The sequence below is a fragment of the Amblyomma americanum genome, chromosome 5 (assembly GCF_052857255.1).
Source record: "Amblyomma americanum isolate KBUSLIRL-KWMA chromosome 5, ASM5285725v1, whole genome shotgun sequence".
Taxonomy (NCBI): domain Eukaryota; kingdom Metazoa; phylum Arthropoda; class Arachnida; order Ixodida; family Ixodidae; genus Amblyomma; species Amblyomma americanum.
The window spans coordinates 9,032,183-9,056,862 of record NC_135501.1 but is presented as its reverse complement, the minus strand read 5'-3'; the positions used below and the strand labels follow the sequence as shown (position 1 = coordinate 9,056,862).

General features: G+C 45.2%; 1 protein-coding gene across 4 annotated transcripts in view; it reads left to right on the top strand.

Moving 5' to 3' along the window:
- Git (ARF GTPase-activating protein GIT1) overlaps window positions 1-24,680 on the top strand; it is a 359,911-nt gene that overhangs the window by 122,965 nt on the left and 212,266 nt on the right. For all 4 annotated transcript variants that reach the window (XM_077664585.1, XM_077664586.1, XM_077664588.1 and 1 more), the window contains 2 exons: window positions 16,250-16,298; window positions 19,875-20,042. In XM_077664585.1, the coding sequence (XP_077520711.1) occupies window positions 16,250-16,298; window positions 19,875-20,042 (217 nt within the window). The remainder of the gene's footprint in view (window positions 1-16,249; window positions 16,299-19,874; window positions 20,043-24,680) is intronic.

Here is a 24,680-nt window from a genome sequence, read left to right as displayed (position 1 = left end):
AAAATTATGTGCCTACTACCGTCGCTTTGTGAAAGATTTCTCTCAAATCGCCGAGAACCTGACGCTTTTGACAAGGACAGACACGCCTTTCACGTGGGATGCCCCTCAAGCACAAGCATTTGAAATTCTTCAACGCCACCTGCAAGGACCTCCAGTTCTGGCTCACTTCCACGAAAACGCAGATACGGAGCTTCATACTGACGCAAGCAACGTAGGCCTGGGTGCCGTTCTGGTTCAAATCCACAGCAGTCGAGAGCGAGTCATCGCTTACGCCAGCCGCTCTTTGTCTCGAGCTGAAGCTAACTACTCGGCAACTGAGAAAAAGTGTCTAGCGATCGTGTGGGCGACGTCGAAATTTCGACCCTACCGTTATGGAAAACGTTTTACTGTAGTTACGGACCATCATGCCTTGTGTTGGCTTGCGACCCTCAAAGATCCATCAGCCCGCCTTGTCAGATGGAGTCTGCGCCTCCAAGAATACGACATGACAGTGGCGTACAAGTCCGGCCGGAAACACTCGGATGCCGATTGCCTCTCGCGTGCCCCCGTCGAATCCCCTACGGAGGACGGCAACTACGACGACGACATCACCTTAAATGCGATCAGTGCAACGAGGCTTGCTGACAAACAATACGCCGACCCAGAACTTCGGGACCTCATTGAGTTTCTTAACGGGACCCGCCCTACTGTCCCGAAGGCTTTCAAGCGCTCGGTAGCGTCTCTCTGCGTTCGCCATGGTGTCCTCGTAAAGAAAAATTTCGCCGAAAACAATCAGCAATACCTTATTGTTATACCGACGAGCCTAAAAGACGAAATCCTTCAAGCTTCACACGATGAACCGACTTCTGGACATTTGGATGTAGCTCGCACGCTTGCAAGAATCAAAGAGAAGTATTACTGGCCCCGCCTTCAGTTGGACGTTGCACACTACGTCAGAACGTGCCGAGGCTGTCAGCGTCGCAAAGTGCCCTCAACAAAACCTGCTGGATTCTTGAAGCCTATAGCACCACCATCGCGGCCTTTCCAGCAGATCGGGATGGACATGCTGGGCCCATTCCCTCTTTCTCATTCGGGAAACAAGTGGGTCATCGTGGCAACTGACTATCTGACCCGATACGCGGAAACATCAGCTCTGCCAAGTGCCACAGCCCTTGATGTAGCAAAATTTTTCATCCATCAGATAGTTTTGCGTCACGGTGCCCCGGAGCCCCTAATCACCGACAGGGGTACAGCTTTCATGGCTGACCTCCTACAGCAGATTTTACTCCACAGTCATACAGACCACCGAAGGACGACATCCTACCACCCTCAGACGAACGGTTTAACGGAACGCTTAAACAAAACGCTAGGTGACATGCTCTCCATGTATGTCGACGTTCAGCACAAAACTTGGGACGAAGTGCTCCCATACGTCACCTTTGCATACAATACGGCATCCACCGTTCTGTCTCGTTTACGGCCGCGACGTGACCACGATGCTAGACGCCATGTTACCGCATGTGGACGACATCGACCCGAATGTGGATCTTCACACCTTCCTGCACCTCGCTGAAGAGGCTCGTCAACTGGCCAGGGTGAGGATTCTCGACCAACAATGCCGAGATGCCCAACACTATAACCTCCGATGCCGTGATGCTCGGTACTCATCAGGAGACCGTGTGTGGGTCTGGTTTGCCATTCGCCGACGCGGACTTAGCGAAAAGCTCCTCTGCCGGTATTTAGGACCTTACAAAGTCATCAGGCCACTTGGAGACCTGAACTATGAGGTCGTTCCTGACGGCTTTCAGAAGACTCGGCACTCCCAGCACCCTGAGGTGGTACACGTTGTCCGCCTCAAGCTTTACTACGAGCGGTAGCGCTAGAGCTGGACTTACGGCCGCACAGCACGTGAACTTCCCTTGGTGAACATTTTTTTTTCAACACACCGGCTATGCATCGGGACGATGCTCTTTTTTTTTCCGAGGGCCAGTGACACAGTGCATTCCGCATTTTCGCTTAGCGCTGACCTGAAGCACGCGCCGTCTCGAAGAAGAGGAAACGGAGGTGTCAGCGATCTTGAGCTGTGGTGCAGACGTTCGTCGGATCCTGCGTTCCTGTGTTCAGTGATCACCGCATTCACGCGTGACAATATTGAATATTCGGTCTAATAGTAAAGTATTTGATATGATCCGAATATGTATTTGGTAGTAGTAGTAGTAGTAGTATATTTATTTGGCCATATAATACAATATGCCCTCGAGGTGAGGCAAAAGGAGGAAGACGAGGCACACCTCCTGACGAGGCCTACACCCCGAATAATACATCGAACAGTGGCCGCATGGCAAAAAACAAAAAAGACACTTTCAAAACAATCAAGAAAAGTTATACGATAGAAATAGCAAACACTGAAAAAACGATACAAAGATAATAAACAGCAATTGGCAGAAAACACGATATGCACACTCGCCAGTAAAGGAAGCAACGCACAGGACAAAATATACAAAGTTAGCTGAATTTATACAGGAAAAAGAATCTTCAGTTCTTTCTTAAAACCAGATATACTATGACTTTCTACGGCGATTTTTATTAGAGACTGATAAGCATTACACAATGTTACAATTTGATTATCTATAGTTTGTTTTCCATAGTTTGTTCTCGGTCTTTCACTGGATAAGGCGACCGCACGCAAACCATACGTAACATTTCTTGAATTATAAGCATTTTGGAAAGACCTGAAATCATGCTTTACTTTATAAAAAATGTGAACAGCCAAACTCAAATTGTAGGAATGAAAGAAATTGCGAACATGACATGTTTCGAAAAGATTATTTTCGACAACTGGGCTTGAACATAATGAGCGTAGAGCTCTTTTCTGAAGAGAAAGCAATTTATACGAATCGGTTTTTGTTGCAAGTTCCCCACACCATATTGCTGTATACAAGACGGGAATGAACAACGGCAAAGTATAATTGTCTTCTAACCTGTAGTGGAAGTAGATGCCTAATACGATAGATAACACAAATAGACCTGGCCATTTTTAGTCTAATGCAGTTTACATGATCTGTCCACCCCATATCACTGCAAAAATACACCCCTAGAAAGCGGCAACCATAAACTTGCTCGATGTTCGCCATTAAAAGCTAGTTTGGCGCGATGATCTAAAGGTTTGTTTTTAGGATGAAAGAGCATAAACTTTGTTTTGCTGGCGTTTAACTGAAGTTGGTTAACAGAGAGCCAAATCATTAACTCGTTAAGCCAGGCATTAGATTGCTGTTCAAGTACTTGAAGATTGGAGCCAGAAAAAGAGACATTAGTATCATTGGTATATATCATAATATTAGGAGTTAATGGAATGTTGACAATGTCACTAATGTATAAAATGAATAAAACTAGTCCTAAAATTGAGCCCGACATTTATCATACCAAAAGTAGATTTTGCATCATGAATCTGAGTGTACTGGATACGTGCAGTTAGGTAACTCTCCAAAACTGCATTTGCAATTCCACGGATCCATAAGTCTCTAATTTATGAAGTAGTATTGAATGGTTCACAGAATCGAAGGCTTTGCACAAATCAAGAAAAATTTCAACAGAAAAAAGCCTATTCTCAAAATTGTTAATTATAGAGTTTTTAATATCTAACAGAGCTGATTGGGTTGATTTACCGGCCTGAAAACCGTACTGTTAGGGACAGATTAGGTGCTTAGTTTGTAAGAAGTTATTTATTCGCCTGAAGAGAACACGCTCAGCTAATTTTGAAAAAAGAGGCAATACCGAAATGGGACGATAATTGTTCGGGTCATTTTTGTTGCCACCTTTGAATAGCACGGCAACATGTGTGACTTTTAGTTTGCTAGGGAATACACCAGAAAGCAGAATTCTATTACAAATATGCGTAAGGGGACCAGCGATAATATTAACTGCACATTTGATAGGAAAAACAGCTACTTCGTCGTCTCCAGGTGAGCACGTGTTTCTAAAAGCATTAATGATAGAAACAACTTCATCCGCTGAAGTGGGGGACAGAAATATAGAATCAGTGCTGCAGGAGGGCAAATAAGTGTCTACAGTCCGAGTTAAATGGCAGCTAACTGAAGGTTGGTATGCTCCGGCAGCTAAAAAATGTTCGTTGAGTTTATTTGCAAGTGACATACCGCCATAATTCACCCGATTGATTTTTGGCTCAGATGGAAGATTATTTTTCTTGTTCCCTATGATGGTGTTAATACCTTGCCAAAGTACTTTAGGGTTGTGCAAAATAGACGAAAACTTATTAATACAGAAAAGAGATTTAGCCTTCTTTAAATCTGAATTTAATTTGTTACGAAACTTCTTAAACTTAGTTAAATCATCCGGGCATAGTGCTTCCAAAAAAATGAGAGAACATTTTATTCTTTTGCTTTATTTGTTTCAAAAGCGCGTCTGTCATCCACTCTTTTCTAGCCTTTCTGTGTTTTTTTATAGTTTGGGTTGGAAACGCAGTGTCGTAACATTCAAGCAGTTTCTGAATAAATATATCTCAGGCACAGGACGAGTCATCTTCACGATATATACATCTACCCAATTAATTGTAGACATCAAGCGACAAAATCTGGAGATGTTCTTTTCATCATAAATTCTCTGTGCATGTACCGGAGCATTCGATTTTGCCGTCTCAGGAAAAAGTGAGAAGAAAGGCAAGTGATCACTAATCCCAGAAGAAAAAACACCTGATATCAGCTGTCGGGTGGGAAATTAGTAAAACACAAATCAATTAATGTCTCAGTGTGTAATGATATACGAGTAGGCAATTCATTAACATTGTCACAATCATGAGACAACATAATTTCATTTAAACTGATCTTCAAAAGGTTGTCCTCCAAAAAGTTAATATTGAGGTCACCTAACACAATGACACGCAGCTTGTTTATGTTTGCAAATTTCAGAAACGAATCAATGAACTGAAAAAAGTTGACTGAATTACCTTGAGGGGGGCGATACACAACCATTATAGTGATTCTTGGAGAAGCAATGTAGACAGTTTCAAAGTCAGTACAAACCAGTGAATAATTCGACAATATATCAAAGGACAAACGATTTTGGACATATAAAGATACACCATCACCACGCTTTCTGTCTCGGAATACTGAAATAGGTTTGTAACCGGCAAACTCTGTAACATCGACACATGAGCTAAACCAAGTTTCAGTGAAAGCAATAAATTCAAAATTAAAGTTGGTTTAAGTAATTCAGCTTCTACTTCCTCCGATTTATTTTTTAGGCTCTGACAGTTCAAGTGGTAAAGAGACAATGTTTTGCAAGGGTTATAAGCACCACTTTTTATAATGTCAGTGAATGTCTTGGAAGTAAAATACGCCATTGTTGAGCAGGTGTACTGCGCAGCCTCGCAGCTACATTACATCTTGAATTATTATTATCGAGCGAATAACATTCCAGGAAGTCTTGCTGGTTGTGTTTTCGGTTCAGCATACCTCCTGTGAGATGGCAACGCGCCGCATGCCTGCGCGTAAGCTGCAGCCTGTCTACGCATGCTCGCTCCAACAGACAGAAGTGTGGCGCCAAGATCTGCACCTGCCAGGTGTCTACAGCTGCGCTAACTGAGGTGTGCACATGCCAAAAGAGATATTGCGATTCGTTATGCAGCCGCTGATTGCCCCTGATGGCACAAACCAGGGTGTCGAACTGGAACTCAGCACGCATTTTTAACCGGAACTGAACCGAGCCCATATTTTGTTCACAATCTTGGAACTTAACTAGAACCGTTCCAAACCGGTTCGGGACCTTTTTCCTGAATTAGGAATTGCATGCACTTGCTGCCACGTGATTGTGATTATGCACAGAAAAATGCTCTTGCAGTGAAATGTAGCTGCAATGAAAAGATATTGTACTATGCTGATGCGCTAAAATGGTTCTGTACGTATAAAAAAATTAGATGCAATTCGCTAGCGGGTGGCCTCGTCACGCTGTTCTGGAACTGATACTTAGTGATTATCCCGATTTCTTCAGAGGATGGTGGGATAGGAAGGAGAAAGCGTTGAGGTGCTGGTCGCCACGAAGAAGGTGATGGTGAATGAATCCTGGTCCGCGAAGTTTCCGGGCCGCAAGTCACCAGGAGCCAACGGCTGAAGCCCCAGGACGCGCCGAGGGCATGGGCAGGGGAATGGTGTCGTCACATGGGGGCAGCGTCTCGGTTCGGTGGGTTCGGCACACCAGGACCTTGCGTCAAGTTCAGTTCGTCGTGTTGAGTAGTCTGGGTGGTGGACGGGGTGTAGGGAACAACGGTGAGATTGGTTCGGGTCTAAAAGGCTGGGGCATGGCTGGGCAACACAGGCCAAGAACTCACGGCCAACGACCATGGCTGATGCATGCACCAAAGCTCCAGGACCAGGATGGGAATGTACTCCGCACCTCACACCAAATGTTAAGTGACAGCCAGCTGAAGAGTGAGACGGGTTCACTGATGTCAGTGAGATGATTTAATGGTTGCTGGCCTAGCACGAGTGCTCCACCCCACGGCACTGCCAGCTTCGTCTTCTTTGTCACAATATATGCCTCTCATTGTCGCACTTTGTGGTGTTGGTGTCTTAAGACAAGCGGCTTCCTTCCTAAAACCCTTCCATCCACTCTGGCTGAGTGAGGAAACTGAAAGCATCAGCACAAAATTCTGTCCAAATCAGCACCTATTGAGCGCAGGAAGAGATGGTTTGCATTTCTAAAAAATAATAACTCTACAACAATCTGGTGGATAAAAAGTGCACAACAGGTTCACCCGATTATCAAAGGAGCAAAAAATTCTATCAATGCATATGGCCCCTTTGAGAGTACTTCAAAAAACTGGCAAAAATTTTGTACAGCATATGTACTATCGTGGTCAAAAGTCTCCAGGACGCAAGGGCCACAAGAAAAGCTCGTAGCTCTGTTTTTATCAGTTAGCTCAAGGGGCACTAGCGGAGGTGAGAACCGGACTCAGATACATGCTGGTTAAATGAGGTGAGTGTGGATGGCCCTGGCACCTCTGCGCCCAGATCGCTTTTTGTGTGTGCTGGAGACTTTTGTCCCCAACAGTACTTTCTTCCTCGCACAGTGTAGTACTTGCAACAGTGTCAGAACGCAATGCCGCCACAAATATGTTGTGAATTTGTGCCCGTGCAGACACAGTGTGCTCCCAACCCATACAAGCCTGCTTTTTTTTTTTTATCATGCTCTTTCTATCAGAGCAAAAAAGGGCGACATCATCAGTAGACCAAAACCTTAATTTCCACTATTAGCTCTGTTGAGGGGGTGCTTGTACATTCTCTACCTCTCCCCCACCCCAGAAGTTACATGTTGGAAGTGGGGTGACTGGCAACTTGGCTACTCTCTCTGACAGCTCCCATGCGGTAACCTAGGTGACGCATGCGGTGGTCCTGACGGCGCCCGCCGAATACTCTGCATAGGAGAAATTCCCGAATGACACAAGCCTCGGGGGAGACCTATTACTCACGAGACATGGTCTCCAAAACTGCTAAAGCTGGAGAGTTTTGTGCATGCAAAACCCACCAGGTTTTCACCTTATGTCTCTCACCAGATGGGCAGCGTACACAAAGCCGATTTGCATTAATTTGGAGTTCATTTTATTTTGCACCTCTAGCTGTAAATTGGTTTACCTTTTTCCTGCCGACAGTAAATTGAACGGACAACATCAAAAATCTCGCCTAAAACAATTTTTGCACTCTTTTATTGTTTTTACCTATGTGTCACAGAAAAGGAACAGCATAACAAGGTTGATTAAAAACCAATCTACATTTACAATTTTTTTTATCTGAACCCATTTGAACCGGTTTGAACTGCCTTTGAATGTCACTCCAAGGCCAAACTTGGAACTGAACCCAAACCAGAACTGAAACCTAAAAAATTCTGGTTCGACGGCCTGGTGCAAACAGCTGGCCGGTGCTTGATGCTGTGTGTCGTCCTCAGGGCGATCTGCACATACGCAGAGGCTCCTCGCGGAAGCGAATCAATTGCGCTATGCTAAATCTATATCTAAGGACGCGCGGCTTCCTTGACTTCCACGGAATGAGTCTGTGCGGGCTGTAGCTGCCACAGCCGGTTTTCTCTGCATTCCCGGGCCGTATACTTTAGCAACACCTCCTATACTTTGAGACGACTGGCACGTCGGACGCTCTCCTATTGTTCGCCCGGGGCCACCATGTTTTCCTGGCTTTCCGCGAGGTGGCGCTAGCTTCTGACGCTACACTTAGCGGGCTCCACCTCAGGAGGGCATTGCACCGGTCCCTCTCAGGATGTCTGCAGCACTAAACTCAGGCAAAATTATAGTTATTATGAAGGTTTGTGCAGCTCAGTAGTGTGATATTCAAATAGGGTCAAGTTTTAAAGATAAAATGAGAAAGTTTAGGAAGCAATGCAAACAATAGTTTTATATGACGCAGCAATGGCGTACAGGTAGGAGAATCCGCCTCACACGCAAGTGGACCGGGGTTCAAATTGCGGGGCCGCACAATTCTCCACCGGCTTTGGAAAAAAAAAAAAAAAGAAACTCAGCCTGTCGATGGAATTGCATATCCAGGCCTGGGGTGTAGCCTGATCTCGGTGACCAGAACCGACAACGCACTCCCTCACCAGAACAGGATTTGGTCACCCTGGTGTAGTACTTGGCCACAACCTTCTGTGAACAAAACAATTAGCCCTCGGCCTTCAGTCCCCAGCGGCTCCGGAGCGACTGACCAAGGCGGCGGTCAGACCTGTGAAGCAACGGAGGTTGCTAATAATTTCGGGCTGAAGGAAATCTGCTGCAGGGAACTTGTTAAATTACACGCCACTGGTTTCTCTTGACATCAAGCTATGCAATAAGGGTAAAATTATCATCCTGCCTGTTATAGAAGGTATCATCACAATACATCACAATACACACAATACACACACAATATATCACAAATCATCACAATACAAATTTTTCTTCCTGTTTGCGAAGTGGCAAATTCAAAACCCTGTAACTCAATTTCTATGATAGGCAGGATAATACTTTTTCTCACAGCTTGATGTCAAGACAACCCAATGGCATGTGTTCCAGCAAGTTTCCTGCACAAAAATTTATTGAAAGCTCTCAGCAAAAAGTTACATAACATATTACATAAATGCAGAAGGACTTGTTTTAGATAAAATTTAATTACGTATTTGGAATCAGCATACAAAAATACATGTTTCTTGAAGATTTCATTATTCTGACTTCGTTAACAAGAATGTTTTTTTCCAAGAGCAGCTTCCCCCTTAGAAGTGTTCAAGAGGGAACTAGGCACAGGCAAAAATTAGATGTATGCGTTAAGAAACAAAGAGGGCAATGTCAATAGCAATATGGATAAATATATGGATAAGGTAGTTAAAGTAGATGATGAGTTCTACACAAATCTATACAGTAGCCAGTGTAATCAGAACGTTAATGGGAGAGAAAGTAGAGAACAGCTATGCGTCATCCCGTCAGGAACAGAAGAGGAAGTAAAGAAAGCCTTAGGACCAGTGCAAAAGGGGGAAAGCAGCTGGTAAGGATCAGGTAACAGCAGATCTGTTGAAAGACTAGCTACCCTACATATGCGATGCCTTTTGATCTCGAGCATATCGGAAACTTGGAAAAACGGTAACATTATCCTAATTCATAAGAAAGGAGGTGCCAAGGACCTAAATAACTAGACCGATCAGCTTGCTGTCCATTGCCTACAAGGCATTTACTAAGGTAGTCGCTAATAGAGTCAGGCCAACCTTAGACTTCAATCAACCAAATCATCAGGCAGGCTTTCGTAAAGGATATTCCACAATAAATCATATTCACACTATCAATCAGGTTATAGAGATTTTGTGGCAGGAGCAGTGCAGCACCAGACAAAGAGAGAGCCTTATTGTCTCATGCTGCGCTGCTCCTGCCACAAGATCATGCACCAACCAGCCCAACTTTTCACCTTGTTAAAGGTTATAGAGAAATGCGCAGAATATAACCAACCACTATATATGACCCTTATTGATTACGAAAAAGCATTTGACTCAGTGGAAACTTCGGCATTAATGCAGGCATTGCGAATCAGGTGTAGAAGAGCCTTACGTGAAAATACTGGGAGATATCTGTAACGACTGCACAGCTACCATAGTCTCCCATAAAGTCAGCAATTAAGTTCCAATAAGGAAGAGTGTGAGGCAGGGAGACACGATCTAGCCTATGTTATTCACCGCCTGTTTACAGGAGGTATTCCAAGGCCTAGGATGGGAACAGCTGGGAATAAGAGTAAATGGACAATACCAAAATAATCTGCGATTCGCTGATGACATTGCCTTGCTGGCTCACTCAGGGGATGAATTGCAAAGCATGATCAAAGACTAGGCAGGTGGAGCAGAACATTGTTTTTAAAAAAAATACGCAGAGAACCAAAGTAATGTTCAACAGTCTCGCAAGGTACTAGCAGGTCACAGTTGGTAGTGAGGTGCTGGAAGTGGTAAAGGAATATGTCTACTTAGGGCAGGTAGTGGCCGCCGATCCCGATCACAAGAGGGAAATAACTAGAAGAATAAGAATGGGCTGGAGCGCATATGGCACGCTCTCTCAGATCATGAGTGGCAGTTTGCCAATATCTCTCAAGATAAAACTATACAACAGCTGTATCATACCAGTACTCACCTACGGGGCAGAAAACACAATCTCGCCAATGCTATCCACAGCCTGTTTACAGGAGGTATTCCGAGGCCTGAATTGGGAACAGTTGGGTATAAGAGTTAATGGAGAGTACCTAAATAATCTGCGAGTAGCTGATGACATTGCCTTGCTGAGCAACCGTCCTGTCTTCGCCATCCTTCGTCCCGTCCATATGCTACGTTTTTGTTTATAACTTGCTGATTCGCTCGGGAGACGAATTGCAAAGCATGATGAATGAGTTAGACAGGCAGGGCAGAACGGTGGGTCTAAATATTAACATGCAGAAAACCAAAGTAGTGTTCAACAGTCTAGCAAGGGAACGGCAGTTTGCAATTAGTAGAGAGGTGCTGGAAGTGTTCAGAGAATACGTCTGCTTAGGGCAGGTAGTGACAAGTGACCCGGATCATGAGAGGGAATTAACTGTAAGGATAAGAATGGGTTGGAGAGCATATGGCAAATTCTGTCAAGTCATGAATGGCGGTTTACCTATATCCCTCCGGAGAAAAGTGTACAACAGCTGCATCTTACCGGTACTCGCCTATGGGGCAGAAACGTGGAGGCTAACAAAAAGGGTTCAGCTCAAGTTAAGGACAACGCAGCGAGCCATGGAAAGAAAAATGGTAGGTGTAACGTTGAGAGATCGGAAGCGTGCAGAGTGGTTGAGGGAACAAACCACGGGTTAATGACATCCTTGTCGAAATCAAGAGAAAGAAATGGGCTTGGGCAGGGCATGTAATGCGAAGGCAAGATAACCGCTGGTCCTTAAGGGTAACGGAGTGGGTTCCAAGAGAAAGTAAGCGTAGCAGGGGGCGGCAGAAGGTTAGGTGGGCGGATGAGATTAAGTTTGCAGGCAAAGGGTGGATGCAGCTGGCAAAGGATAGGGTTAATTGGAGAGACATGGGAGAGGCCTTTGCCCTGCAGTGGGCGTAGTCAGGCGGATGAGGATGATGATGAAAAAAAGAGCACATCGTAAGCTAATGGGACATGTGCCATCGTAAGCTAACGGGACATGTAGCAGAAATCACATTTTTGTTTGGTAACAATGAGTAACATGTGGTAAAATGTGGTAACATTTTTATGTGGTAACAACAAAGAAACATGAAATATGGTTTCATGCATATACTGCTGAGAAAGTTATCAAGAAAGAAGCAAAAAGAACATTGTTTTTTTTTTAGGAGCAGTAATAAGTATCACACTATTTACTCATATTAGTAGCGGTCCTGGCTGTGACGAAAAATGCAAAACGTTCACAGCTAGTCAAGATCTAAAATGGAAAAACTACTTTATCATAGTCAAGGGCACGAAACTGAGCAGGCTCGTTATACCGTGCATATGGACAATCACTGACACTAAAGAGAGCATAGGGGAAGAAGGACATTCCCCTATTCATAACTTTGTTACCACAGTTTTTAGTGTCTGCAGTCATAAAAAATTTTTCACTAAAAAACAGAGATCAAAGTGTGCAGCCACAAAATCCAAGCGTAGCAAAGCAGAAGAAAGTTGGGTTGGCGGATGAGATTAAGAAGTTAGAATACAGTGGGCACAGCTGGCAAAGGACATGGTTAAGTCGAGAGACATGGGAGAGGCCTTTGCCCTGCAGTGGGCATAGTAAGGCTGATGGTAATGATGAAATCCAGTGACACTGCAAACACCTCAAAGCTTCATGAATTTTTTGCATATGAGCTTCACAAAAGCTTTCCTGTGGTTGTGGTGAGAGCTTTGACATTTCAACACAGGCAACGCAATATGTTGGGTGAGTTGGTTTTTGTGTGTCTTCTTCGTGCTGTTGGATGTGCTGTAGTTAAGGAATATTCTCACTCTGGGCTTCAAGCACTGCTGCATAGGCGTCAGGAGAGGTTTTCGATCTGAAGGCGTTATTTCTTTGGATCATTAGAACTGCCTGGGTGGGAGGTGAATCCATCCTTTAGATTTTTCACTGACTGCGCGAGATATATAGCCCCCAACAGGTGCAATGGCTGCCATATCCTGGATTTGACAAAAAAGACTATAAGCGTTGCTTCTTGCACAAAGGTACAGTCTTGGTCAAAAAACTTAAGGCCGCTGTGAACGGCCGGGGAGCGGCTGCGCTCCGCTATCACGGCGCTGCCACCACCGGCGCGCGCCGGCGCTCGCTTGTGCCGAGGATGAGGAGAGCGAGGGAAGCCTGTCTCTCACTCTCAAGCCTCCTTGATAACAGCGCTCGTGAAAAACTAGTGTGGCGTTTGTTATGCCAGCTGCCAGCTCGTCTTGCCGCCGCCGTCACAGGTCGCTTCGCGCGACTAAATTCGGTTTCCTGGGAGAAGCTACCAGCGCATAATAGTACAAAAGTTATCCTAATCATCGCAGTTTTCTATTACAATTTTATCTTACACATTCAAAGAGGAGAGTGTTCGCATTATGTTTTTAGGTATACATTTTGAACGTGTTTCGCAGCGCGGAGAAAATAAAAGATAAAATATAAACCTGACTCCTCTGAGTGCTCCCTAGCGCTGTGCCAAGTTGCATATTGTAATATACGGGCAATTCACTCATTGTTCTTTTAAAAAAGGACTAAAAGCAGTAATGTCTACTACAAAGGCTGTCTTAGGAAAGGGCCTGTGACTTCCGCCACAATTTTTCAAATACGTAGACCACACTTCTTCACTAAGGAATGACCACACGTCTGAGTTCGACGTTGAAGTTCTTTAAATAAGCCAATGTGGAAGACTGGGCGAGTTAGTAGGTAGTCATTCTAGAAAAAACAGCGCACACAGGACAGGGACCAAGGGAAGAACCGACGACACGAGCGCTGACTTACAACTGATTTTATTAAGCGGAAAGTGAACAATATATATAGGAAGGAAGTAGCAGATACAATCAGAGGCAGTCAACTCGATAAAACCGTAAGGGGTGAAGATAAAACAAGATAAATCTCAACAGATGACAAGCCATGGTGTAAAGAACCATAAAAACGCTAAGACACGTGAATAACACATACAATGCCATGAATAACAAAAAACCGAATACAATCAACAGGTGGAAGGCATGTGAAGGTGACAAGGATTTAGCTGTGTGAACAGATTTAACAACTGACAAGCGCTTGAAACGGATAACCAGGCACATAACTCACACATTCATCCGTTTTCTTTTTCCTTTTCTTGAGAGGTACGCCACTTCTTTTTCTGATAAAACTACAGATGGCGCACTGACGCAGGTGTATTATTAAATTTTATGTTGAAGGCTTCCATCACTTCCCTAGTTATTTGATCCGAGTGGCTTCTTATGATTTTGCAGTTTTCAAATTCAGGTTGACAAGCACTGCAAATTCCCATATGGGCTGCTATATGTCCTTTTACCCCCTTTTCCACATCTTTATTATGTTCCCGCAATCGGTCATTAATACATCTGCCCGTCTGACCAATATATTTGTCTCCGCAAGTTAAAGGTATTGAATAAATTACTTCCTTCTGACACGGTACGAATTGTTTACGATGTTTTTTGCTGCATGTTCTTGCTGTCTTGGAAGGAGGGTTAACGCGGTTGCAGCTTTTCCGGAGCTGAAAACACCACCTTCACCTTTGCTTTATTCATGACCTTTTTCAGATTATGGGACAGAGCGCTCCACGCTTTTGGAACTTTTTGGAACTAGAGGACACTTGTCTGGCCTGAGTAGCCGATTGAGTTAGAGCATACCTCGGCAATTTGGAAAATGCCCACTGCTTGGCCTCTTTTCATGTCTTAGTGCATGCTGCCTCATTGTCGTTAGGCCTCACTTTCAAGCACACATGACGCCAGCATAAGTTCATCCCACTTAATTGGACACCACGCGTACGAGACATTTGAATCGTGCAAGATATACCACGGCCATGAGACTGTAACGCGCTCATCCTGCCGTCTCATAACGAGTACTGTCCATGCCCATGTCTTATTGATGCAGCCATCCACAAAATTTTCGTGATGTTCTTCACAAGAAAGTGCATCAAAGTAGACTAGCAGAATACAAAAATAAAAACGAAAAAAAATGGACTCCGCCCACCCCACCCCACCATTTCCATCTCATGCCTTATCCCGTTTTATGAGCTTCCACGGCTGCTCAGAAAGCACCTCGTCCAGGCCACCACATTTAGCCGCACGAAGCGCCCTGTCACAACGACTGCAAGACGAGCTGGCAGCTGGCATTACGAACGCTGCACTAGTTTTTCACAAGCCCCCTTATCAAAGGAATCCTGAGAGTGATAGACATGCTTCTCTCGCTCTCTTTATTCTCTGCGCAAGCAAGCGGCTGTGGTGGCGACACCGCGATAGCGGAGCGCAGCCGCTCCCCGGCCGTTCACAGCGGCCTTAAGTTTTTTGACCAAGACTGTACATAGTGCATGATGTTTGTTGCAAGCTTCAGCTGCAGTTATTAGACCGAAGTGGCAAAAGATACGCGATAAACAGTAGCACGTGGCGCGCTCAAAAATAAACTCTTCAATCAATGGATACCACATGGACTCCACGGGTGCTGGCGGGACGCACCATAGTGTCAGAACACAGCACTGCTGCACGGTGGCGGCACGCGTAAACAGGAGAGGGCTACTCTCTACTGATGTGCCAGGTATCCTAAATGTAAAGGAGGTGCTGGCTTTAGGCGCATACACCTAGCAGGTGTCATGGACTGACCGCTTAAAAGCAACAGTACAGAAGGTTGAACCAGCGAAAATGGACGCTTGCAAGAAAAGGTGACACAGAGACAACACCGCTGGACTTACAACTGATTTATTCCAATCAAGAAACGAGCATATATATGTTTTTCCTGCGTAAGCACGCACTCCAAACAAGTTGATGGGAAGATATTTACAAAGATAAAAACTGACTGATAAAAACTGATAAAAAACTCTTTGGTGATGAAACTGAAGGGTCGCTTTTGCATGTCTGCTTGTTCTTTCTGATTAAAATCGTTTCTAGCGGCTCAGGCTCATGACTTGATTTCCCCTGACCAGTGATACAGGTGAGGTGAAACTTGGTGAGCATGTCGGGAGCCTGAGCTGCTGGAAGCATTTTTAGTCAGAAAGGGTAAGCAGATTTGCATAAGCGATGTTCTTCAGTTTTTATCTCCAAATAAGGAGTGTGAGTTTTCATCTTCTTAAACATCCTCCCATCACCTTGTTCAGAGTGTGTGCTTGCGCAGGAAAAACGTAAAAATGCTGGCTTCTTCATCCGAAGGTGTAAGTCCAGCTGTGCCTCCTTTTCTTGTCCTGCATCTTTTTTCACTGGTTCCACCTTCTGCGCATTACGAGCCAACTCTTGAAAGGCCACACCTACTCAACGGTGCAGTTGCAAGTGAGAGAAGATATTGGAGGCCAGCTAGGTTATGGAACCAGAAGCCATGTCCACCTGGAGAAGTGGAGATGGAAGTGTTATTTTCAGCCACTCCAGCTGCCTTTGCTCCACAGACTAAGGAAAGTAACCGCTGTGCCAATGAACAAAATTTCGCCACCTCTAATGGTATTCCAGTGGCACGGTGCTGGACTGCGACTTGCTGTGTGTAGTTGTGCGCTGTAGTCACGTAGAAATCGTACAGGGGAGGAATTCTGTGTTGCGCTGCTAATTTTGTGTTTGTTCCTTTTTCTGCAGCTTGGACTTGTCAGTGCATGCACGGGCAGCCAAACACAAGCTGCAGGCGGTGAGTCTCATTCCGTTTCACATGCTGGTTGGGATTCATTTGCAGTGACGGGCCGAGGTAGCACACCCCTGTGATGTGAAACATGTTGCTTCTGTGTGCCTGTAGATTATTTCAAACAGATGGTGCCTCATATTGTGCCTCATATTACAGCACCCACAGTTACGCAGGCTATATCACATCACCAGCTCGCATATCGCATCGCACTGGTCACATTCTTCAAGTTGCCCGGCCTCGGACCCATACGACCACGTTCGCTGCCTCCTTCTTCCCCCGAGCAGCATTAGATTGGAACGGCCTTTCCCACAGCATCGCCGCTATCACCTGCCCATCCAACTTTTCCAAAGCACTAACAGATCATATTGTATGTTGAACCCACATGGCAACCATTGTACTTATTTTTTTTTCTATTATCCACCCCTTATGTAATACCCCCACGGGGGTCCTTAAGGTAATAAACTGAACTGAACTGAATTGAGCTTTTGGGAGACTAGTATTTCCTGCAAGGATTTATAATTTCAATTTGTCATTGGAAATCGCTCAAAACAAACTCAAGTGCCAATTTTCAGTGGTACCCTGCCATTATCATTGTATCCCACCTTGTGACCACATCCTGCTAAGATGTCACTGATTACCTTAAGTGCACAGTTTTTTTTTTTCTTTCAGGAGTGTTCATCATGTTTGGGTATAATTTTACGCTCTCTCCTGTGCACCCTTTGATGAAAAGCAATGCTCCCTTCGCATCACCGACAGTGTGCTTTTAGCTTCTGCAACAGTATTTTTCATATCTTGGATGCAGCGGCAACCACGGTCCGCCAAAACTCTCATCAACAAGATGTGTGCAGAAGTGTTCTTTGAAGGGCCAGTTGGTTGGTGCTTGAAGTTAACGTGGCATGAAAGGGACCTGGATGGAAGGAACGACCAAGCGCTGACTACTAACTGATTTATTTGAGCCATGTTAACTTCAAAGATGACCGCCGCTGTGCCTTAACAGCTTTGGGTGTGGAAACTGAAATGCCCTGTACTAAAAACGTCTACTCTCTGCTGGGTGAGGTGCATTACTTTTGCTGACGCGTGCAGGGGTGGGACTCTTGCTGCTCCAATTACGCCATTTTGATACAAACACAACTTCTTGCTCCAAACTGCACCAACTACAGAGAAGAGACGAAAATTTCGCCACTTTGCGCCCGAATGGCCAGAACGACTTCGGCATCTGTGCTCCGGCAGCGGTTGCGAACAGTGGGATTATTCGTTTTTCAAAAAGAAAATGCAGCTGTTATATTTTGCGCGTTGGCACCTCCGCACAGTTTATAATTATTTTCATGCTCCTTTAGGCGGTTCGAGCAAGCGACGGCGCACGCACGGCCACTCCCGACTCGCGGCTGTCGTCGCTGCTGATCCCAAGGAACAAAATGAGGAACTGAATGGAATTGAGCGGGCCAGCGCGGCCAAGTGCGTGGCATTTCATAACTTACAGGGCTAAAAGTGCTGCGGGAAAACTCGGTGTTAATAGGGCGCTGAGCCATGTTGATTCTGAGGGCATGCCGGATATAAAATAAAGATGGATTGGAACAGTTTTACGTTTTTCAGCCCATGGTCGAATACCGCATCTCTGGGTGTGTGGTGACTCAAATTACGTTACCGCAGCGATCGGATCGTGCGTTTGGGAGCATTTTCACCCGTCATTACGTCGGCGCGGCGATGTATAGTTCGATAGTAGCGCCACCAATGTTTTCGGTTGTACGGGAAAGCCTGCGCCTTGCCCGTCCAGGCATTTAACCAACACTGTTGAGTTAGGAAAGGAATATGAATTGACAAACAAATGTCTTAGCCAGCATTTTGAACTTTCAGATTCATTGTTGCATACTATAGTAAAGTACAACTTAAAAAGCAGCAGTCATTCACACTGGGCCACGGTCCGCTGAGTCTTGTAATAATCCGCTAGCTAATCATAACAGTAATAGAAATTAAGCTTTTCAATCTTTGACTTTATTAACCGAGCCATTTATCAAAATTTTGCAGCTTATAATTTTTTTTTCTGATTGGCTACTTGTTGAGGTACAAGAAAAGTTTTAACAACCTTACTACATTTTGTCGTGGAGAAATTGTGTGCGACAGCTCTGAATGTGGGCGGAGCTTCCCTGCAGAATTAAGTTGTATCCAACTATATATACTTTTCCGGCTACGTACCACTGTTAAAAAACTTACAGTGTCTATTACTAAAATTTGCATTCATCGGGGCGGTTTCAGTATGCGGTGTGTATGCTTCAAAATTAAGCTGTGTACTACGGCGTTCATGTTGGTTTATTTTTTTTTTGGTGGGTTCAAAGCGTGCTTCCATGTTCGATTATTCTACCGAAATTTAGATAGGCCTGCTCCAAACTGCTTCAAGAGCCGCTGCAATGGTACAGTGCTTAAGGTGCTCGCCTGCTGACCCGAAAGACGCAGGTTCAATCCCAGTCGAGGCGGTTTGCATTTTTATACAGGTGAAGTGCTATAGAGGCACTTCACCTTCGCACATGTATTGTGCAATATCGGTTCACATTAAAGAACTCTCACTACGACATGCCTCATAATCATAAAGTTGTTTTGACACATAAAACCCCGGCAATTATATACAGACTGCTTCAGAATGAAATTTTATCTGCTTCAAATTGCACAAAAATTAAATTCAGTTTGCTCGAAGAATCTCCAAAGTGCAATTTTGGCTGCTCCAAACTGCTCCAATACGCAAATTTGCCTGAGCCATATTGCTCCAAAACACGATTTTAGTTGCTCCAAAAATTGTTCCTAAGGGACTTTGCGCAGTCCCATCCCTGCGCGTCATCACCATTGCCAGCTTCTCTGCTTTCCCTGTCTCCTCTGCTGCACAAAATGGGCTCGCTTTGTGGCTGTGCCTTTTTTTCTTGGTCTTTGTAGATATCAACAGAAGATGCTAATCAGCAGCAAGATTTCAAAGATGTTATTTTTGAGCGCTCTCACATTGAGGCTTTTCTCTCATTGCTAGCTCAATGCACCACTTAAGGAACTTCCTTATGAGCACTGCAGATGACCACTCTGTTATTTCGTATGGTAATGCTTCGGGGCATTGGTGCTGAACTGAAACTTGGGTGAAGGTGCCGTGCAGTAGCCATCTTGATGCATGAAAATAGAGCAGCGCGAAACAAAACAGGACACAAAGGAGACACAGAACGACACGAGCGCTAACTATCAACTGTTTATTTTTTGCTGTCGCTACGTATAAATACATGAGCCACAATGTTGTGGCTCATGTATTTATACGTAGCGACAGCAAGAAATAAACAGTTGATAGTTAGCGCTCGTATCGTTCTGTCTCTCTCCTTTGTGTCCCGTCCCGTTTTGTTACGCGCTGCTCTATTTTCATGGATCACCGACTTGCCCAACAAGCAACACATCTTGATGCCTTAAATTGTCGCCGTATGTGCATTTCCTGGAAGGATTGCAGCTTGAGTGACCTTACTCCGTCTATAGAAGCATGTGGACACCGAGAGAGCTGTTCCGCTGTGTTCATACAACTGGTAAAGTTTTCTGCTGCAAGATTGAACTGCTTCTCTGCAGCTGCCAGAAGTGTTGTTTGTGGAGCTGGCACGGGACCTGTATGATGAGGTGGACCGGCGGGAGTGTGAGACCCTGTGGCTTGGGGGTGGGGCCACCTTGGTTGGGGCCGACCGCCAAGCCGTGCCCTTCCTGCCTGTCAGCCCCGAGCTGTCCTCCACACGAAACCAGGTTTGGGTTTTTTCACGTTGGTTAAGGGCTAATTCTGGGACCTAGCTGTGGTGGTGAAAAATGTTTCATTGACACATTTAGGAGCGAGGGATTGGTGTGGTTCCCAGTTCGGGAGTCCATCAGCTGATGCTGCTGCTTTTGCCTGGTCAAGGGGCTGGACTTGCTGCGAGTTGGTCAGAGCCTCAAATTTGTGATTGGCCTGGCAGGCCGACACCATATTATGTAGATTTGCCGATCTCCCGATGAAAGGACTCTGGATCGATGGCATGGAAGAATAAAACCAGCGGAAAGGATCCAAACACAGTGGAGATGCACATATTCTTCCAAATATATACCAACTCGCCCAGCTCTCCACTCTGCTGAGACATGTATGGATATGGGATTGTGTGTGTTTGTAGGCTTCTGGAGGATACAGTGTTGTGTTATATCCATGTTTGAGTGGGTCCCAAGGGAAAAGGGCTCGTTCCCCACCAACCCCTGGTGGTGCTGGGTGTGTGTGATGGGCGGCATGATAGACCATGCTGATTCCTTCAGCCTCTGTAGGGGAGTTGCAACGGCTATTTATGATCCATAGCGCAGCAACAAAACAGCACTTGTGTTTGTCCCGTTTTCTTGCTGCGCTATGGATATAACGCTTACCCACTAGCCCGAACCATCACCTTGTTAAAAACGGCTCTTCATTAGCAGCTGCAGTTGTTGCGAGGTCCCAGTCCGGGCCAGCAGTGTCAGCATAAAATGTGCCCTCATGCCAGGCCTAGGTGCATTGTGGTTCTGGCCAAGTGGTGGCCTGTGTGGTAGACAGGGTACACACTTCTGGATAGCAGAGTCTGGAAAGGTTCACTCTATATACATGAGATGGTGGTCTTCGGGGACGTGTGCCTGTAGCCCTTTGTGCTGTGAGGTGGGCTTTAATAAGTTGTGCACTCATAGCTCAAGGATGAGCCATGGCTTTGCGAATGGTCAAGTCTGGGTCTTTCGCGTCTGATTTCATGAAGGCGAATGGTGTTCGTTTTGAGCATGCCGGATTGTTTATATGTAGATGCGCCCCACCTGGTCCCCCTAAGTGTCATGGTGATGATATAGCATTGGTGCTGTTGGCAATATAGGACCACAAATCTCTGCGGCTTTTGTGCGGTCATCTCATGGTTCTGGCAAACAAAAGCTCCGGTGAAGGCTACCCTTTCCCTTGCATCACCCACTCATGAGAAGCCATTTCTAGAAAAGACAACATTGCTGTACTTTGCATTTATGGCTGCAGACCTCACAAACTTTATTTCTTTTGATGCGCTATAAGCCGATATTTTGCTGAGATTATTTGTGGAACCTGATGGTGATGATTATGGATTTTTATGGCGCAAGGGCATCTATGGCCAAAGAGCACCATGGCACAAGGTAGTTTTTCATTTTACAAGGTGGGATCAAAGACCCATTTGCCAAGCACGTCACCCTAAATAAGCTGAGCACCAGACCAGGGGAAAGCTTGTATCTATTGTATCACCGGTGGTTATCCGGCGGCACTGGGGATCGAACCCCGCACCTCCCGCATGTGAGGCGGATGCTCAACCACTCACCCACCGCTGCGGTACATATTTGTGGAACCTATTTTTCGCACCTGTACTAGATTCGCAACAACTGTGAAAATGAGGTTGTCTAGAGTAAACCAAACAGACTGTAGTTCCAATTTCCATCCCAGTCACAATATGTTCATGCTCTGCTGACCTTGTGAGCATGAATTTGTGTGGTGTTGCCGAATTTCCATTGCCTGTGTGGTCGTTATGTGAGTGGCCTTGACAGTGAGTACACCAGAGTCGTCCTCATTTTGCCCGAGCAGGGTTTACATTCTGTCAAAATGTTCTGCCTCTTCTGAGTATGCATTCCTGCCCCAGAAAGTGTAATGCACCCACATAAACAATTTTCTTGCCAGCTATTGCAGACGTCTGGCAGGCCACCAGGAGCGCTTCCACCTGGTGTGCACAAAGCTCACACTGGCCAAAGCAAATGCTCTTGCAGGCACCTCTGTCACCCTCGAAGTTAGCCCAGCAGCGCTCGTGGGCAGCCGCTTTACGTATCATCAGTGACTGCGCTGAAGGGCCATCAGAAGCTCTGTGGCATTCAGGAATGGCCTGCTGTTAATAGCTGTGGCAACCATAACTAAGGCCCCTGGTTCCTCACGATTCTGCAAAATATTTTAGAATTTTCTATTGGCAGCAAAATTCCTATTTTTCATGCAGCTGTTGTTACAGGCATCACTAGGAATGACGGGACAGTGGGAAAATAACTAATTTACCTTAATTGCACAAATATAAAAGGAGGGGGAGAGTAAATATGGCTGCAAAGCTTGGTAGCGTTAGTTCATGCTGAAAGCCGTTGGCATGCGTCTTTATCACTTTGTGATGCCAGATGCGACCAGGTTTATCTGGAATGATTGCAGCCACACAGAAGTGTTGTAGCTGCTTTTTATCTCAAAGGTTCTTAGCCAGCTTTACATTGAGTGCAGTTTAGAGCGATGGTTCTTCGAGACGACCATCGAGCATATTTGTGGCTATTGCCGCCGCCGAGTTGTTCAGTTCCTTACAGGCTCCCAACAAAAGTCTGCTCGTCAGTTCTACTCACCATTGTCATCAGCATGTGGCAATATTATGGTTATAAAGGGAAGCTGAAACGGTTTTCAAATTGCATGAAACGCTGTGGTTGGGAAGAAGGGACCCTGGAAATCATGTGTGTAAATTTTTTCTCGATTCTGTCGACAAAAAGAATTGCAATCGCGTCTCAAAAACCCGCCGCCGACACACCCTCGCCACTTCTGGAAGTGCCAAGTGAGGGGACGTCGGAAAGGGAGAACTGGCGGAAGTGACCCTATTCACGGAGAGTCGGCTGGCTGCTGCCCGATCTTGCTTGCTCCGCTGCGGCCCCCACTTTGGTGAACAGCGATCTACTGCTAGTGCCTTTTGCTTTGTCTAGTTCGGGCATTCTGTGTAATGCTTGAAGCCTGTATGTAAACCAGTTTTGTCATGGTCTTTCTTTCGAACAGCGCTCAGCACACAGCTTGGTAGAATCCATCGGTTGTTCTCCTCCAGCCTCTTCCGCGTTAACCAGGCAAACTAGCAGTGCACAGCATACTGAAACTCCCTGCACAAATTGTGTTTATCGGGTCAATATTTCTCTTTTCGTTATATTACTTTCTTACCTGTTTGTAAACTTTTTGCCGTTTCCAGCTGGTTCACATCCATGCTGAGCTAAGGCCACTTCCAGCACTGCCTTACTGAGGCACACAGTCTTCAACTCTTTTGAGCTCGTTGCGCAGTGTGTGCCTTTTTGTTTTTTCTAATTTCACTTCACTTCACTTCAGTTTATTACCTTAAAGGCCCCTGGGATTGGTGGTGTTACATAAGGGGTGAGTTACATGTATAAAACAGATTTAATAAACAAAGAAAACGCGTAAGGTACATGAATTATTCACTGTTAAATATAGCCTCCAAACAATTCACAAATGTTGATGGACAGGTGACTGCGGCGATGTCGTGTGGAAGGCTGTTCCAGTTCGTGGCTGAACGCGGAAAGAATGACGATGCAAATGTAGCAGTGCGCGTACGAGGTCGGGCAACTTGAAGGGGATGACCAATGCGGGGGGAAATGCGTGCCGGCGGATTGATGTAGGGTGGATGACGAAGTGAGCTGTAATAAAATTTATGAAACAAGCACATACTAGTGATACGACGTCTACAAGCTAGAGATGTTAAGCCTGCCTCTGCTTTTAATGACGATATACTAACATTATATGAATAGCACGAATATATGAATCTTTTGGCTCGACTTTGTACTGATTCTAGGGAATTTATTAGATAATTTTGGTTAGGGCTACAAATAGCAGAGGCGTATTCTAATTTAGAACAGACAAGTGATTTGTAGGCAAGTAATTTTACGTTTTGTGGCGCATGGCGTAGATGTCGTTTTAAGAATCCAAGGATTCTGTTAGCGGATGATTTGACTTTTGTCACATGCACATTCCAGGTTAGATCATTGGACAATGTTACGCCCAGGTATTTATAAGTCTGAGTTAATTCTACCGTGATGTGCGAGATTTTATACGAGAAGAGGAGAGGATTACGTTTTCGGTTAAATGACAGGAGTTTACATTTATTGGGGTTTAGTTCCATGAGCCATTGGTTACACCAGTCCTGTATGCTGATTAAGTCATTCTGGAGGGCGAACTGGTCAGAGGCGTTATTGATTGTGCGATAGATGACACAGTCATCGGCAAAAATACCGGACGTTACAAGAGACATGCGTTTGTAGGTCATTAATGTATATTAAAAATAATAGCGGGCCAAGGACTGATCCTTGCGGGACACCTGATGTTACGGGAAGAGAACAAGAGGCTTGGTTATTAACGTAAACATACTGGGTACGGTTAGCCAGGAATTCGCTTATCCACTGTAATATGTTAGAATGAAGGTGTAACCATGAAAGTTTTAGTAGCAAGCGTTTGTGAGGTACCTTGTCAAAAGCTTTCGTGAAGTCCAGGAATATTGCGTCAGTTTGTAGGTTACAGTCAAAGTTCACATGCAAGTCATGGATGAAAATAGCCAATTGTGTATCGCAGGATAGGTTCTTATGGAAGCCGTGTTGGGCAGGATG